We start from the raw sequence: 19,190 nt of genomic DNA, 5'->3' as shown, positions 1-19,190 counted from the left end.
GAAAAAATGTTCAACATCATTAGCAATTAGGGAAATGTAAATCAAAATGACACTGAGATTTCATCTACCAGTCAGAGTGGCAGACATCAAGAATACCAACAATAATATATGCTGGAGAGGACGGCATTGAGAAAATGGAACACTTTTACACTGTTAGTGGGATTGTAAATTAGTACAACTACTAGAGAAATCAGTATAGAGTTTCCTCCAACAATGGATGACTGGATAAAGAAAATGGGTTATGTATTCATGATGGAGATTTATTCAGCCATAAAGGAAGATCACTGGGAACAGAGGAAAGGGACAAGGGTGGTGAGGGAGGTGAGGGAGGGGGAAGTGCTAGGGAGTGATATTGGCCAAATTATACTGTGCACATATACAAATATTTAACAAATCCCACAATTATGTACAACTATAATGCACCTGTTAAAAAGGGGGAGGGATAAATCTAGCTATAGAAGTTTTGATTCACCAAGATCTTAACTCAGTGTTTAGAGCTTGTATTCATGGTCTTTATAGTAGGCAGTCAGGTGTAAACTGATCATTTTACTAAATGGGAACCAAAAATAGCCCTTTCTCCTGCCAAAATTAATATTTCACTCACTTTTGCTTCTCTTAAGTGTTTCATTCAATGGATTTTAAGTGATTTTGTCAATGGCATTTTCCATTAGTCTAAAAAAAAAAAACAACAAAGCAAACAAGAAAACAAACCTTAACTGGCTACTGCTGTCAACCTCAGGAAATGCATAGTCCTTTGAACTGAATATTCCATTCCATGAAACTGTCTAAGCAATTCTTATCACTTCTCTTAGTTCCTTTTCAGCTCACACATTTACTATTATCTTCATTTCTTTTAGTGTTTAGTCAAAGAAAGCAAATGTGGACGTTGTAGCCTTGGGTCCTAAGGCATCTTCTCAGCTGTAATGTTTTCCAGTATCCAGATTCCATGGATCATCCTGATAGCTGGCAGCTATTTTCTTGTCCAGAACTTTATGAAATTTTTTATAGCTGGACTTATTATAAGGCTAGTTTCTGGAGTGCATTTTCTAAACTGTGAAGCACAACTATCCCTATATACTTGTTTTCTAATATGTCTTTTTTCCTGGTTCTTATGTAAATGTATATACAGTTAAGCCACTGAATGATCTTCCTGACCTTACATTTATGGGTGTGTGTGGGGGAGCACCCTGTGGTTGTTCTGAAGTAGTCTATAATTTAATCTTCTTTCTCTAAATGGATTGTAAATATTGCTTTAGGCTTTCCTTTTCATATCACTTTCTTTCCATTTCCCTACCTTCCTTTAAATTTTTTTCTCCCTGTAAGAAACTAAATTCCATTTGATTTTTATTCCAAGTGTTTTTTAGAGTGAAAAATGGAAGATATCTAAATATCTCTGAAGATTACCTAGGAAAGAAAGCATTGTCGCATATACACACATGCCCACGCACATAATCACATTGTCTATATATCATATTATGTGTTTATTGATTAGCTCACTTTGTCAGAATTCTAATGTGGTCTCCATTGAGCTACGGGTTACACCTTTACTTACTTTATTATATCTCAATCTCTCTCTCTCTCTCTGTATATATATATATCTATATATATAGATATATATATATATATATCCCACACACATATATGCACATATATATATAGAGAGATAGATAGATAAATTGATAGGTATCCCTCTCTAGATGTCTATCTATCTATCTAAGGAGCAGAGAAAAAGAGAGGAAGAAAGGAAGGGAATAGTCTTACTGATGTCCTGGAGGAGATCTCTATCTATCTGTCTATCTATCTGTTGCTATATAGAGAGGAACATATTGATCTCTCTCTCTCTCTCTCTACACACACACACACATATACCTCTTTCTATAAATACTTATATGTATATGTAAGAAATACATATATACAGAGAGATATCAATATCTATCTATCTATCTATCTATCTATCTATCTATCTATCTATCTATCTATCTATCTATCTATCTATCTATCTAGAAGACCATGCCCTTTCTCTCTGCCTTCTCTTAATCCCTCTGTCTTGTGTTACCTCATACCTAGGATTCTTAACTGCTTTCCAAAGTTGTCAGTCCCTGGAGGCCCCAATATTCCTTATTGCTCATTTTTATACAAACTACACTCCTGTAACTGGTCCCGTTGTTGAATTATGTTCAGTTAAACTCTTTCTGGTGTTCTCTGTGTCTTCTGCCAGAGCTGACTACTGTAGTTCTTCAAGCTGGAGAACCTCTTCATTGCTCAGCCTAGAGCATGGCTGCTCATGCTTTAAGGCTCAGGTAATATGGAAATTCTCTTCTGTGCCCTAGTGCACATCGTGGTGAAACCCTACATTTTTTAACTTTTACCCCCTCTGTGCTGTACTGTGTAGTGACTTCCTGAAGGACAGAATGTTTGTATCCCTTGGTTTCTTCAGAGCTATTATAACAGTGTTTGATGCAATAAGTACTGGGTAAGTTTTGATTGAGTTGAATTAATGATTAGAATCATTAATAAGGGAGAAATTTATGAAGAGGGTGATGATGGATGATTATTTAATTCATTTTTTTGACCCTTTGAGTATCCCTATTGAGAAAAAATAAGGGTTCCAAAAGTTTGGAAAAAGATTGGTGAATACTTAGTAGATAATTTTCTTTTTGGATGACGGAGATATCTGCTTGAGCATAGTTTTGTTTTTTAATTGTTTTTAAATTAAAAGAACAGAGAGAAACCAGGCTAACTGGCATTTGATAAGCATCCAAATCAAAAAGACTTCTGTCCGTGGAGCTTTTCCAAAGAACAAGCAGGGGATATTTTGCTTACTTTACTTGGTGTGTGCACTATTTCCCCAGGATGTGATCGCCAGGGCTGTTCAACAATAAACGGGACTTGGAACCACTTGTTCAGTCTCATTGACCTATAAACCACTTCTGAAATTTTCCTTATAAGTGTATCTTTTTTTTTTCACTTAGTGTATGTGAATGTATGTATTTAACCCATGTTTATTTAGTATGTATGTAATAACATCAGAATTGGATTTAAATAGTATATTTTAAAAATTAATAAAACTCAAAAACGTCAAATTGGTCCAAGTCAGGAAAAAAGCATGACTTCTACTCTCTTTTATTTATTCATTCATCCATTTCTTTTTGTTTATCTTATGGGGGTGCTGGCAATCAAACCCACGGCCTCAAGCACTCTCCCCAAGTTCTCTACCACTGAGCTACACTCCCAGCCCACCTGTTTCCTTTTGATTATAATTTCTCCAGTGTCACTCTATATATACCATTGAATTGTATTAGCTTCTTTTATTCTTATATAATATAAAATTTTGCCAACTAAAGCCTAAGCCTCCATGTCTAGAGTCTTGCTGGGGTTTTATCACAGAAACCCAGTTGGCCACTTACGTGATGACCTCTGTCTCTTTTCCTCCAGAGTTCCACTGATTCCAAGTGATCCAAAAGCCCCATGTGAAATCACCCCCATTCTAAATCACACTGTTCCTAACTGGCTATCCCAAAGCCCCAATCAAGTAAGCAGGTTCATTTATTGCAGAAGACATTCCAAGAGGTTAAAGATTCCCTCTCAGGAGCTAGGGGCCAAAGCCTGAACTTTGTTTGAGCAAGGTTAAATTCCTTGCTACACACGAGGTCAACCCCATGGTTCACGAGTTCAGTGTCTGACTGGTCATTACAGCATGGGCTGAGATAGGGGGTATTCTCTATGGGATGGAGTGCCAGAAGTTGAAAGATACATCATCTTGGGTTTTCCCTTTATCCATTAAACGTGTATTTAGAACACCAAACACAAATAAGACAAAATGTTTTGACTGTATTTTTCTTTTCAACAAAGTGTTTTTTTTTCTTTTCAGTGACTTTTTAAAAAGCTCTTCTTACATCTACATTGTGATATTTCATTAAGAGGAACTTGTACATATTGCTACCTCCAGGACAATAAAATTGGAACCATTGGGCTTTTCTTTTCTGCTACACAGAAATCACTTCCTATTCTCCTTGGATAAAATTCATTTGCATTGCTATAAGACAAAAATAGTTTGCATTGCTGTCAGTTTTTCAGAAGTTAACACCTACCCTTACAGAATTGTAAAATAATCTAAGCAACAGTAAAATGAAGTATTCTTAGTAATATTAGAGAACTTAATCTATCAGGTCAGGAAATTAAAAGATGCATCCTGCTGGATTTCCAAATGCAGAAACAATAGTTTACTAGTAATTTGATTGATTTTATACCAAGTTAAGTTTTTTATTTCAAGTTATCATTATTCTGTGTTTATTATCCAAAATTGGGCTTAGAATAGAATATTTAGTATTTTTTAAAAGCAGGGTTTAATCTAAATATTGTGGTTTTGAAGGAGTCATGTCTACATAATTTGCTACCTGCAATACCACTTGCTCTTGCTTATGAAGACAGCAAGGGGTAGTGGAAAAACTAGGGCTGTGGAGTCAGAAAGACATGTTTCACATCTCAATTCTGTTAAGTTACTGCTTATATGGCTTCTAGCAAACCCCTTAATCATTCTAAAACTTATTTTCTCTTTAATAAAATGGGATAATATTTACCCTGTGATTATGTTGTAAGCATTGGCACACACATAAAGGATTGGTCATAACATGCAAAATGCCTCATTTGTAGTAAAACAGCAGCCTAGAACATGATAAAAATGGAAGAATTTACTACCATGAAAGCAAAAATAATGGAAAGAAATTATAAATTATGAAAGACCAAGGTGGACATATAGGACCGACTCAGTGTCTGGCAATCTCCTACTCTGCAAACATAAATGAAATGCTTCTACTTTTTATACTGCTCTTGTTATAACTAATAAAACTGTATTTGGATACAGCTTGAAAGATTTATTATTTGATCTTAGTAAATAGTCTCTTTGTGACTTGCTAGCCTGAGATTCAAGAATATTATAGCTGAATCAAGATTTCTAAATGATTAGTTTCTCTTTAAATCCTTACTTAATATAGGTAGGTATTCCAGTTACTTTTGCTGTGTAACAAATAAGCCCAAAATGTAGAGGCCTAAGTCCACCATTACAAATTAAAAATTAATTACAAATTTGGTGGATAGGAATATGGAGAGGGCACAGTGGGATATGCTCTTTCCAGGATATGGAGGCTGACTTATTTGTTGGGAACTAGAATCATCTGAAGGTTGCACAGGTGCCTGGGTAGGGGTAGCATAAAGTCTCGGGCTGCTGATCAGAGCATCTGTGTGCGGTTTTTATATGTGGTCTGGCTTCCTTTCAGCCTGGAGGACTCAGGGAAACTGGATTTCTTACTTCGATATCCAGACTCAAGTATTCTATCAGATGAGGCAAAAGCTGTGTTCCCTTTTATGGCCATCTGGAAAGGCATATAGCAAGTTTTCCATATATTCCATTGGCTGAAGCAGTCAGAAGCTCAGCAGGTTCAAGGACCGGGGCGGGGGGTGGTCAGGGCAGACTGTACCCCTTAGAGGAAGGTGGGAGTGTCTCATTGTAGAGAATGTGGGATAGGAGATAATATTGAGGCCATCTTTGGAAATAAAGGTGAACACTGGGTAGATTCTGTAGAGGCTCATTTTACCTTTTAGTATGAAATAAAATATGTTCTGTAGTTATCAAGAGGATTTCCTTGCAACCGACCTATTATCACAGTGTACATTCAGGTAGTTGTTCCCAGTTGTCTTTGTGATGTCCCTTTCTTTTCTGTTTCCTTTTTCCTCATGTTGCGTTTTCCTAATCTGGACTCATGACCTCACTGGTAAAACTGTGAGCGCCTTCCCTAGTGTCCCCCACCTTATTGTGAATTAGCATCAGCATATTAGAGAACATTCGGCCTTTGGTTTTGTGGGATTAGCTTATTTCACTTAGCATGTTAATGCTCCTTAGAACTTGATGTTAGCAGTGTTGTATAAATTCTTTGATGATAGGAGTTGTTCTTTTTCCATCAACAATATTTTCCATCAATATTTCACCTATTCTGTTTCCAGCTCATTTTCTCGGGTGCCCATCAATTCCTTGTAAGTGGTTAATTTAAAAGGCCTTTAAAGCATAACTGCATCTGACTAAGCCAGTTCGAAATGTCAACCTTGGAAACATCTAATAACATTCAGATGTACTCCTTCTAGCACAAGGGTCATATTTTTCTATCATGTGGTATATTTTGTCAAAAGAGGGCTAGAAATGGTCCCCTTCCCACTCAACATTTGAAGTATTTTTGAAAGAGCTGGTCCTTGAAGATCAGGCAGATTTGCTTTAATTCCAGTTGCCTCACTTCATTGTGCAAAAACTGAGCTAGTTTCTTAAAAATTATGGGTTATTTGGCCCATTTATAGACTGAAGATAAAAATATCTACTTTACAAAATTATAATGAAAAAATTAAGTGACCAAAGAAGTTTCCAGTGTAGGACCTGATTTATAATAAGAACACACTAATAGCTAAAAATGAAAATACCATGTTGACATTTTCTCTGTGCTTATAAATTCCCTTTCCACATAGTAAGTCTGGGTCAGACTCTTGTACTGAGGGTGCTGGACTGGAGAGGGAGAAAGTGTCCACCCAGGGATGATCATTGAAGAAGGTGATTTCTTTTTTACCCTTTGGGTGTTGACACCAAAATGTTCATCTGACAACAAAAAACGAGCCAAGGAAACTAACTTCAAGAACCTGATGTTTATGTTCCTTTTGAGAACCTGCTGCCCTACCTAGTTTTCCATGGATAGTGATTGGTTGTTAATAGAACAGTTTAAAACAAATAAAATAAAATATCCAAATGAAATGTTCCTTTGCCTGACCTCCACAGCTTATTGAAAAATATATATAGGTTTAGTAAAATTTAATTTGGCAGTATATGCTATGTAAGAAGTGAAATACAAAATGTGGATTAAAAGTTTCTTCTCTTCCTTGGAATCTCTCCATTTAAAAATCTCTCTTTAATCTGCAATCATTGTAATAATTATTATAAAGATGGAAAATGTTTATTGCATTATTTTAAACCATGAGAAAGACTTAATTGACCTGGATTTGCTGTCTTTTTGAATGACAGGTGGTGAAGTTTACCAAATCCTTTGAATTGATGTCACCAAAGTGCAGCGCTGATGCTGAGAACAGGTAGGGCTTGAGCTCATGTTTGTTTTTGTTTTTTAATATTTTCATTTGTTTTAATTAGTTATATATGACAGTAGAATGCATTTATGCACTTTGATATATTATATATAGATGGCATATAATTTCTCATTTTTCTGAGTGTACAATGTTGCAGAATCATATTGGCCATGAAGTCACATATATACATACAGTAATAATGTCTGTTTCGTTCTACTATCTTTCCTATCCCCATATCCCTCCTCTTTCCTCCCAGCACTTTCCTCTACCTAATCTAAGGTAATGCTACTCTTCCCTAGTGCCCCACACTTTATTGTGAATTAGCATCAGCATATTAGAGAAAATATTTGGCCTTTGGTTTTGTGGGATTAGCTTATTTCACTTAGCATGTTAATGCTCCTTAGTACTTGATGTTAGCAGTGTTGTATGAATTGTTTGATGACAGGAGTTGTTCTTTTTCCATCAACAAGTACAGCCAAACATCACTCTTCTGTATTTCAGAGCTTAAATAAAAACCATGACTGAGTAATGATGTCTATACAACTAGCTTGCAGCTTATGAAGCTAAATGTTAGTACTTATACTGTGATTAAAATGTTGTCTTTAGATTTTAGTCCCCCATTCCCCTGAATGACTCCCTGAATGGTCTGAGATAAATTGAAAAGTATTCTGCTGCTTTCCAAACTTGGAATCCAAATTCTTTATGCAAGTTAATACGGAGTAACAATGGAGCAAATTTGTTTTCTTTAAGCCACCAGTTTCAATTTTTTTCGTTGCAAACATTTGACTGAAATTGCTAATGAATAAAATCAGTTTTTAAATGTTCCCTAGGTATGCAGAAAACCTAATTTTATGCTTTATTCTGGCTCTTTGCTTCTTCTCCTCTCTTTGCTGGCTTGCATTTGGTGAACAATATCTCTTTAGGGGAAAAAAGAGAAAGAGTTTCAGATAATTTGCTATTTGTCTCTGCTGGCATCTTTGGGGCCACAGTAAAAGTGAGGGTTTGGGAAAAACTATGAATATCTCTAAGCTTTGCACCACCCTGAGTAATAGCTGCTCTGGTATAAAAACTGGTCTTGTAAGGGAAGGGCTAAAAAAATATGAAACTGATTAAAATGCAGAGATTGGAAAAAAATAGTGCCCAGGACAGTTTGAGGATGATGACGATGATGATGATCCAACATTGCTAACAACATGAGGAGCTTCCAGTCAGTGAGTGCCAAGTGTGCCAAGCAGTATGCCAATCACTTGAAAAACACAAAATATATACCCCAAAGACACTCCCCCAGAGACCCACCTTCTCCAGCCACACCCTACCCACCTTCAGTTACCACTCAGTTAATCCTTATCAGGGAATTAATTCACTTATTGGGTTAAGGCTCTCATAACCCAATTATTTCACCTCTAAGCCTTCTTGTATTACCTCACACATGAGGTTTTGGGGTATAGCTCATATCCAAATCATAAATAGCAAGTTTGCCTTGTTGAAAATCAGCAGGCCAGAAAGAGGTAGCCCCAAATCCAAGGCCAAGATTATTTCTCCCAACCTCTGAACTTTGACCCCTTTGCCACCTATAATTTAAAATAAGATAGTTAATCCCATACAGTGAATACCTCTTGGGTTAATGTTTCTCAAATCTGGTTTATTCATCATAATCAAGCTTGGAGAATTCAGCAAAAACTAAATTTTCAAGATACACACTGAGAAATTCTGATTCAATGTGTCAAAGGTGAAGTCCTAGAGATTTATATTTTCTAAAGGCTTTCTAGACATCACCTATTTCAAGATAGAATATTCCAGGGTAATCTGATTTTTAATATTTATTATTGCCTTTAATTTCAGAAAATAGAAATCAATAAAGTTAAATGACTACTTCTTTGAGTCACTTTATTTTTTAAAAAGTATATGAAGTTTGAAAGAGGTCTATGTTATATTCTGCTTGATTTCAGTTATACAGCTTTCTTGGAAAGTCAAAATTATAGGAATAGAAAGCAGGTTAGGGGGCTGGGGTGTGGCTCAGCGGTAGAGCTCTTGCCTAGCATGGTTGAGGCCCTGGATTTGATCCTCAGCACCACATAACAATAAATAAATAAAAAAAGGTATTGTGTCCAACTACAACTAAAAAATTTTTAAAAAAGAAAGCAGATTAGTAGTTACCAGAGACTGAAAAAGGAGAGAGAGCTTGGCCAGAGGGGAATTTGGTAGTGACAGAACAGTTCTGTACCTTCTTTGGGATGGTAGTTATACAACTGCCTTTGTCAACACTTGAAGAATTAAATTTTTTTTTTTTTAAAGAGAGAGTAGAGAGAGAGTGAGAGAGAGAGAGAATTTTCAACATTTATTTTTCAGTTCTCGGCGGACACAACATTTTTGTTGGTATGTGGTGCTGAGGATCGAACCCAGGCCGCACGCATGCCAGGCGAGCGCGCTACCGCTTGAGCCACATCCCCAGCCCCTAAATATTTTTTAAAAAGAGTGAATTTTACTTTCTGTAAGTTACACCTTAAAATGAGAAAAAGGGACCTTTTGTAAGAGGTTTTTATATTCATGAAAATGTATTTATGTTCACATCTGTATGTAATGACAGCTAATATGTGCCTAACAAAAACAGAGTTATCAGTGTTATGCTCAGAATTTTACCTAAATATAATGCTATTAAATAACATTTGCCACACTAGAGAAAATATCTATTCATGATCATGTTTTAAACTAGTTACAGCCTCATGTAAAGTGTATTTCTCATATACGAGGGAGCTTTATGGAGTTATTAAAGCACAACCTTTAAAATCCTAAGCCTTCAATATTATTATTTTTATGTTGAACATGTTCTTCTGGTACTTCAGAGTTAAATACTTCTAGCCTTTTGATTATTTTTAATGCTGAGAGAAGTTCCATGTCAAAATGAAATGACCCAAGACACAAACTGCCCTTGGAAAACTTTCTTATAATTAAAAAAAAAAGAAGAAGGAGAAGAAGGAGGAAGAGGAGGAGGAGGAGGAGGAGGAGGAGGAGGAGGAGGAGAGAGGAGGAAAGAAAGAAAGGTCAGGTTTTCTTTTAAAGAGACATTTGAAAAGTGCCTTTGAACTTTGACATTATGAGATAGTCCTCTTCATCATTTTATTTATGGATTTTAAATTAATGGAGAACGTTCATTTATCTCAAAAGGCTTTCCTTCATTGCCGAGTAATTTTCCTCTTGTAGATGTAGTTTCCTCCAGTCCTTTAATGGAAGTTAAAGGATAAAGACAGGGGGCTCTGGCATTTGCAATGCCAGTGGCATGGAAGGGATGTTGAGACCCCTGATGAGTCTACAAATCCCAGCCTGCTCTCGACACACTGTGAATCTTTCCTTTGACCTTTGTCACTTAACACCCCTGCTATACATAACGTCCACTAAATACCCCAGTCCTCTGAACATCATTCACAGGTATAATAGTATATCTTTTTAAAGATAATCTCTATGTCTTCCTGGATCAATATATCAGGGTGCTATTTCAATTCTGATGAAATCTGGTTTGAGGCTTGATGGTTTTTATAGACAGTCCTTGAAGACTTTTTTGAATCAATTTTATCGCTGACTCCTCCGTTCTGCTTAGTGTCTTATGCAGTGAACTCCTTTGTCATAGCTGGTCGCTTGGTCTTCCTGCCACTAATAATAACCAATTCAAGAGTTGGAAATGATTTGCTCCATGCCTCTCAATGAGATGTGTGTCACCTCTGGGACATTCTTGACAACCTCTCTGGTGATAATATTCCCAATGTATCATGATGAACTTCCATTGATAAGGAGTACTAATTATGAAAAAGTCATTTTATGTTGAGTCATATTCCTGTCACTTCCCCCTATTGTTCTCAATTTTTCCATTGGAGACATTCTGTCTTTATTTAACAGCTGTATCGTAACCAGATTTTACCAGGCCTCCAGACTATGACTATAAAGTAAAGTTATATTGACAGTGGATAATCTACACTTAGTCTCTTAGTTATTTCTCCTCTAAGGTATAGGCCCTGTGTTAGCTTTTCATTGTTGTGACAAAAATATCTGACAGTGATAACTTAGAGCAGGAAAGTTTATCTTGGGCTTATGGTTTCAGAGGTTTCGTCCATGGTTTGCCAACTACATCACTTTGGGTCCAAGCTTAGGCAGAGCATCCTGGCAGAAGGGCATGGCAGAGGGAAGCTGCTCACCTCATGGTAGCCAGGAAACAAAGAGAGTGAAGGAGAAGTCGGGGGGATAAGATTTAATGCCCAAGGACATGCACCCAGTGACCTACCTCCTCCAGTCAGGCCCCACCTGCCTAGAGTTGCCACCCAAGACAGAAATCTTTTCAAATTAAGAATCCATCAAATGGATTAATCCACTGATTAGGTTACAGCTCTCACAATCTAATAATTTCACCTCCTGCATTCACATAGTAGCTTTGGGGGGACACTTCATATCCAAATTTTAATAGGCTCCCAGCTCCTTAAAAAGGCCAACTTTAGAGTATTTCCAGTAGTCTGTAAGATTTCTTAAACCAATTTTATTACTGAATCATTATTTCTTCTAAATGCTTTCCCATAAATCTTCTCCCTCTGGATATGGAAGAACATCCTTAGTCTTGCTTTTGGCATACTGGTATGGTTTTCCTTGCCCACTACAGAGTTTCCATGGCCATAACTGAACTCCTCACTGGAATTCTGCCTTCACTCCCCACATTAAGATACACTGGTGATCTTCCCAACCAAAGGACAGTGTAGAAATAGAAAGAAGGCTCACTATCCCTACCATGTGTCATAGCCTGGCCCCTAAATAGACCTATGTACCCCATTTTTATAAGTCTTTTAATTCATAAAGCTTTTGTTTGTAGCCTTTCTTTTCCATAGACTCAGACTTAGTCCATTGGGCTAGGCCTGAGAACCAGATTAGGGGCCAACCACTAAGTTATTCTCTTGATTTCCCAACTTTTCTTCCATCTCAGCCACCAAGCTTAGATGCACAAAACCTCTTCCTCACAGTCCCTTTCCTTTATGCACATCAATTCTTACAAATATAACCTTCCTCAAATACAGATATGTCTCATTTTAGGCTCATATGTCCTGTTATCCACGATTGCAAAACAATTAAATAATTTCTGTAAAATATTTATGCAAGGTGGTACCTTAGTTAAAAAGTAGGGACTCTGCAGGGGAGGAAAAATAACTTTCTCTCTACCCTTCTGAGTTCCTACCTGAGACAGGACCTTTTAACAAAAGGTAGATTAATAAGAGAAAATCAATTTGAAGTTATTACCTTGTGTGTCTCACATAAGGATGAGAGATACTCTGGGGAAAATGAGTAACTCCCAATGAGCTGGCTTGCAACTAGGGTTTACACAGCATCTTCAACAAAGAATGCTATATTTTTGCAATGTGACAAGACAAAGGACCTTGAGTACTGAGCAACAAATTATGGGAAGGCAAATAAATGGGAGTTAGTAAAGTTATTACAGATTCCTGTGGTGCCATCTTCAGGTTGATAAAGATCTAAATTTGTCTTCGGTGATCAACCTTGGTCCTTCCTGGTAGAGAGAGGAGGAAGGATATTTTTGTAGATTTAGGTCCTGATTTAAGGCAAATAGCAGGTGGACAAAGAGCTTTTTTGAATCTGCTTTTTCTTAATTGTATTCACCACAAAATAATCCTTATGTCAAATGGCATAATTTGGTGTGGCCTATTTTGATCTCCCATTTCAACCAACTCATCTGGGAAGTAATGGAAGGTGGTCCTCAAGGAAAGGTTTTGGATGGGGTAAGACTTTAGTTAGCTCCTTAAGGAGGATGGGAGGTAGTGATGTAACTACCTTTTAAGAAAAGGTTATGTCATAAGTGGAGGCAGGGAGGTAAGAGAGCGTGAACAGGATGTTTGCGGACATTTAACTAGGTCTGTGAGCTGTTGTCACAAGCATCATCATCATTGGTGGTGATGGCTTGTAACTTCTGATGGAATCCAGCTGCCAAGAATGCCATTTGATTGAGGTGAGGATGCTGCCAATTCTTCCTGAGATGCTCAAACCTTCTTAATTGGCCTGGAGACTAGATGCTTGTCTGCTTGCTCACGGGGGATCAATATCACATAGTGACATGTTGAGGTCTGTGTCTTGAAAAATCATCTGGGTAGTAATATGAAAGGAGGGATGGCAAACTAAAGTCACCCAGGTTACATCTATTGTCTCAGCCATGGGACAATGGTTCTGTCCTGGAAGACTGACACGGTTACACTGTCCTTACCTTCTCCAGATCAACATCTGCTGTTCTTTGACTCTTCTTCCTATTTCAGTCTCTGGACTCAGTCTCCCTGGATGTGCTCCAGCTTCCCCAAATCTGTCATAAAATGCTGTTTCCCAATATAGAAAATGATTTCTGTTTTTTTTCCAGAATTTAGACATATTAGAAGGAGATTCTTAATGCATTGATTATTCACAATCGTCTTGTATAGGCTGACTTTCTTTTAAATTAAGAACTTACCTGATACATCTAATTTTCTTCTTCTCCAGGTCAATTTTAGGACCTTCCCTAAGAAACCTAAGAATATTTGGTGAATTAGCCTGAATAAACTTTCCTGGATCTCTTTTTAGCCTTTAATAAACCTTTTTTTCTGCCTTCAATGGGAACAGGTTATTTGTATGATAATATATCCTTAGAAAGGACAAAGAACATTTATGGGAGTCTTAATAGTTAAGTTTTTTTTAAGTTTAAGATATTTGGCTATATTATGTTCGTATATATTTTAGATATAATATGGATACTTTGGAAATTGTACTTCCTCAGCTCTGCTCCTGAAGGTATCAAAAACAAACAGAAAAAATAAATAAAATAAATAGTAACCTGGTATCTGTCATTTCTAGAAGGTAACAACAACCTAAATAGAAATTTTTCGTGTAATAATTCAATGGAATGTAGTGAAAAATGGTTTAAAATCCAATTTCTTTAACCATTTTAGCCTTTTGAGAATAGGGAAGTTGTGGGAATTAAATTTATATCAATGGGAACATATCTTTTTAAAATATATTTAATCTTTTTTGGTATACATTATGCAATATTTTTTGAAAAATTTGATTTGTTATATATGACAATAGAATGCATTACAATTTATATTACAAATATACAGCACATTTTCATATCTCTGGCTGTACACAAAGTAGAGTCACTTCCTTCATATTTTCTTACATGTACTTAGGGTAATGATGATCATCGCACTCCACCTCTTTCCTACCCTTATACCCCTTCCATTCCCCTCTCCCCTTTTCCCCTTTGTCCTATCTAGAGTTCATTTAATCCCCCCCCCCACACACACAGCATATTATGGATCAGCATTCTTAAATCAGAAAAATCATTTGGCATTTGTTTTTTGGGGGGGAATTGGCTAATTTCACTTAGCATTATATTCTCCAGCTTCATCCATTTGCCTGCAAATGCCATAATTTTATTCCCTTTTAATGCTGAATAATAGTCCATTGTGTATAAATACCACATTTTCTATATCCATTCATCTACTGAAGGGCATCTAGGTTGGTTCCACGATTTAGCTATTGTGAATTGTGCTGCTGTAAACATTTATGTGGCTGTAGTCCCTGTAGTATGCTGTTTTTAAGTCCTTTGGGTATAGATGGAGGAGTGGATAGCTGGGTCAAATGGTGGTTCCATTCCCAGTTTTCCAAGGATTCTCCATACTGCTTTCCAGATTGGCTGCATCAATTGGCAGTCCCACGGGCAATGTATAAGTGTGCCTTTCCCCCCTCCCATTCTTGTCAACACTTATTGTTGTTTGTATTTTTGTATATTAGTGACAATCACCTGAAAGGAAAACTACTCCATTTACAATAGCATAAAAAAAAATACTTGGGAATCAACTTCATGAAAGAGGTGAAAGGCCTCTACAATGAAAACTACAGAACACTAAAGAAAGAAATTAAAGAAGATCTTAGAGGATAGAAAGAGCTACCTTGTTTTTGGATAGGCAAAATTAATATTGTCAAAATGACCATACTAACAAAAGCACTATAGAGATTTAATGTAATTCCAATCAAAATTCTAATGACATACTTCATAGAAATAGAAAAAGCAGTCATGAAATTTATCTGGAAAAATAAGAGACCTAGAATAGCTAAAGCAATGCTTAGCAAGAAGAGTGAAGCAGGTAGCATCACTATACCAGACCTTAAACTATACTACAGAGGAAGAGTAACAAAAACATCATGGTATTGTCACCAAAATAGACTTGTAGACCAATGGTACAGAATAAAGGACACGGAGATTAACCCACATACTTACAATTTTCTTATATTTGACAAAGGCACCAAAAGCGTACATTGTAGAAAAGATAGCCTCTTCAACAAATGGTGCTGGGAAAACTGGAAATCCACATGCAACAAAATGAAATTAAACCCTTATCTCTCACCATGCACAAAACTCAACTCAAAAGTGGATCAAGGACCTAGGAATTAAACCAGAGATACTGTCTATTAGAAGAAAAAGTAGACCCAAATCTCCATCATGTTGGATTAGGTCCCAACTTCCTCAATAAGACTCCTATAGCACAAGAATTAATATCAAGAATCAATAAATGGGATGTATTCAAACTAAAAACCTTCTTATCAGCAAAAGAAACAATCAGTGAGGTGAATAGAGAGCCTACTAATTGGGAACAAATTCTTAACCACACGCACAGTAGAAAGAGCACTAATCTCTAGAATATATAAAGAACTCAAAAATCTTAACACCAAAAACACAAATAAAATCCATTTAATCTTTACATTACATTTTCATTTGTTTCAACTGGGAGGGAAGAAAAGAAATAAAGCTACAGAACTCAGAGCTGCTCAAGAGCAAAACCTTTGTTTAGTGATCCTTTGAATTTGCACTTCACCCTGGAACCTCATGAGATGGAGAACTAGTGTTCTGATTGGAAAGATGCAGGGACTCGGTAGCTTCTCCTCCTCAAAGACAGCCAGGGCCTAGTCCCCAGAACTCGAGTGCAATATTTTACACAGCAAAAAGGACTTTGCAGTCTGATTAAGAATCTTGAGCTGGGAAGATTATTTGGGATGATTTTGATTGACTGGACATAATCCCAAGGGTCTTCATAAAATGAAAGAGATGTGACAACAGAAGCAATGTCTGTGAGAAAGACAGACCCATCATGGCTGGCTTTGATCATGAAGGAATGGGACCACCAGCTGAGGAATGGGGGGTCTCCAGAAACTCCAAAAGGAAAGGGAATGGATTTTTTCCTAGAGAATTGAAACATAAAAACTTTTTGCTATTGGGACTAAATTTGTAGTAATTTGTTACAGCAGCAAAAGGAAATGAATATATGGCAGTTTAATTTTAAAAGGAATCTAAAAGAGAATTCAGAATTAATAAAGGATTAAAGAGAGGTGAGGGCAGTCTTCAAGGATCAAAAGGACAGGAACATGTTTGGAAGCTGATTGTAGGGAAAACTCGGCCAGGAAGAAATTCCCAGGGATGGGACAGATAGAGATTTGTACACATTGTATATTGTGTTCAATTTTAAATTATGGTGCCTGCTTTATCCCTTTGTGGTGTTGGGCTTTCTGTGCTCAGTTGCTACTGTAACTTTGAAGTTTTAATCCTGAAGCTTCTCACTTAAAGTGGCTCTAATTTCACCAAAACAAGCCTTCACCTTTTTACAGGTCTCTTCCAAGAAGATACAGACAAAATATGAGCTTTTTTTTTTTAAGACTCAAGAAAAATTTAGGGGAGCTGGGGTTGTGACTCAGTGGTAGAGTGCTTGCCTTGCACATGTTGAGGCATTGGGTTCTATTCTCCATACCACATAAAAATAAATAAATAAAATAAAGGTATTGTGTCCATCTACAACTAAGAATTTTTTTAAAAAAGGAACACTTAATATTAGAAATCTGTTTCATTATTATTTCAGAGAAATGTAGTGGTGGAATAGTGTCTAGCCAGCCCCAACCCAAAATTCATGTTCACACTAAACCTCAGAATGGGACTTTATTTGGAAAAAATATTTTTGTAGATGTAATAAGTTAGGAATCTTGAGCTAGTTTTAGGCTGCACAGTAAACCCAATGACTGGTGTCCTCACAAGAAGAGAGACACAGAGAACACAGTCAGGGAATGACATGTTAAGATAAAGGCAGAGACTGGAGTGAGAGGACCATCAGAATTGTAAGGGAATAAAGTAACGTTGTTTTAAGACACCAAGTTTTTAGTATTTTGTTATGGCAGCCCCAGAGACTAATAACTAGTTATTAAATGAGGCAGTTAAAATGGATAATGACCATTAGATGTCTCTTCCAGATACAAAATTCCAGGAAGCTATGATTCTGTGAATCCCCTATTATCATTATGGTGATTTCTTGTTTAAGTACAAAAAGAGCATTAGCTGTCATTGGAAGTCTACTTCTATTGTCTTACTTAATCTCACAAATGCCCATTGAGTGAGATGTACTTGTTCTCATTTTACGAATGAAGAAACTGAGGCCGAAGCAAGGTTAAGGGATTTGCACACTGGAAGGCTAGTAAGGTTCAGCTGTTGGCCTGAGAGTAAAACTCCCACAAACTCTCCCCTTCCTGCAAGTTTATGGTTGGACGGAAATGCTATCTAATGCTCCCTCATTCTATTATGACCAATACCTTAATCTCTGGAAATATTTACATCCTCATGGGGGCAATGCATATGTAAAAGATGCAAATGACAACAACTAATCCAAAACCAATCAGCTAAGTATTAAGAGGCTTCTAGCATGATTAGCATACCTAGTGACATTATGGCAGTGTCTTCCTGAGCCATATTGGATCCTGAGGCAAACAGAAAAACATGCCGTTTAAAATGTTTTTGACATTTTGCTCATCATAGACTTTTTTTGCATTTATTTGTATTTTTTTAAAATATTGCATTAAAATATCATCTTGATTCCTGAACTTTTTGTGCCTCTTAAATTTTGTACCTGAAGCACGTATATTAGTCCCTTCACCCCAGTTCAAGAAGACTAGGGAGGGGTGTCAGAACTTTGAAGAGAGTAGATGGCATGGGTTAGTTTACAGGGATGTTTTAATTGACAAGGATCCAAGTGCATAGGGAAGGGAGATTTACAGAAGGAAAAGTGGAGAAAAGGGTGCTTGGGTGGCCTGAAAGTTTGTCTTTTAAGAAAGTTTTCCTTCTCAGACTCTCCCAGTCATGAGTATTAATGGCTTCTATTCTTTGTTTAGAGAGCCAGTGCACTTGTGACAGTGTGAAGTGAACTGGTACATTTTGGAACAATAAGGAATTGGAACTGATAGAGACTCCATCTCCAAAATCAATATTCTCTCATTAGCTGAGAAAATACAGGTGTCTGTTTCAAGAACAGATGGAAGGAAAAGGAGTCAGCTTTTTAAGCTCAGTTCATAAGTAATACTATGTATGCCATTACTTTTGTGCTAAATGCTTTGCTAAGTACTATAGAAAAATTATCTTATTTATTCCCAAATTACAGATAAGGTAAAAAATATGGCTAGGGTCATATAATAAGTGACAGAGGTAGTGCTTGAAACCCAGTCAGCCTGACCCTGGTATTTGCCCTCTTGTGATTTGTGAGTAGATTAACTGGAAACTCCTAGAATTGCTAAAACAGCTTAAAGCCCGGCACTTAGTAGGTACTCAATAAATATTTATGAATGAATAACATTTCTTTTTCCCACATTGAACATGTTGAAAGTTGGGATAGTGACTTAGTACCACTGCTGTCCTGGTGGCAATTGTGACACAGCTGTTGCCTGTGTAAAACTATGTCATTGCAGCTCACATTGTCATCACTTCAATTGTGTATTCATTTTTGGTACTATTCAAGCTGGGTTTAAATGATGGCTAATACACCCTCAACAAGATTATATTATGATTTGGTGTTGCAATGAAAATTTATTGTTCTGAATACAAATATGGAAATAAGAAGTGGGAGTACAAATCTGATATTAGTGATGAAAATATTTGTGGTCGGAAAACTGGCCACAATGCTGTTTGCTCTTGTAAAGCAGCAACTAAGGAAGAAGTGAGTACATGAATTGATGCTATTTTGTTACTGAAACAA

At 36.7% G+C, this 19,190-nt stretch overlaps 1 protein-coding gene across 2 annotated transcripts in view; it reads left to right on the top strand.

Annotated features, from left to right (window-relative positions):
- Pde11a (phosphodiesterase 11A) overlaps window positions 1–19,190 on the top strand; it is a 381,907-nt gene that overhangs the window by 146,634 nt on the left and 216,083 nt on the right. For both annotated transcript variants that reach the window (XM_005324647.4, XM_078017653.1), the window contains exon 5: window positions 7,058–7,122. In XM_005324647.4, coding sequence (XP_005324704.2) covers window positions 7,058–7,122 — 65 coding nt within the window. The remainder of the gene's footprint in view (window positions 1–7,057; window positions 7,123–19,190) is intronic.

This window comes from Ictidomys tridecemlineatus, chromosome 7 (assembly GCF_052094955.1).
Source record: "Ictidomys tridecemlineatus isolate mIctTri1 chromosome 7, mIctTri1.hap1, whole genome shotgun sequence".
NCBI lineage: Eukaryota > Metazoa > Chordata > Mammalia > Rodentia > Sciuridae > Ictidomys > Ictidomys tridecemlineatus.
Note: the sequence above shows the minus strand (reverse complement) of the source record. Positions and strands in the feature narration are given on the sequence as shown.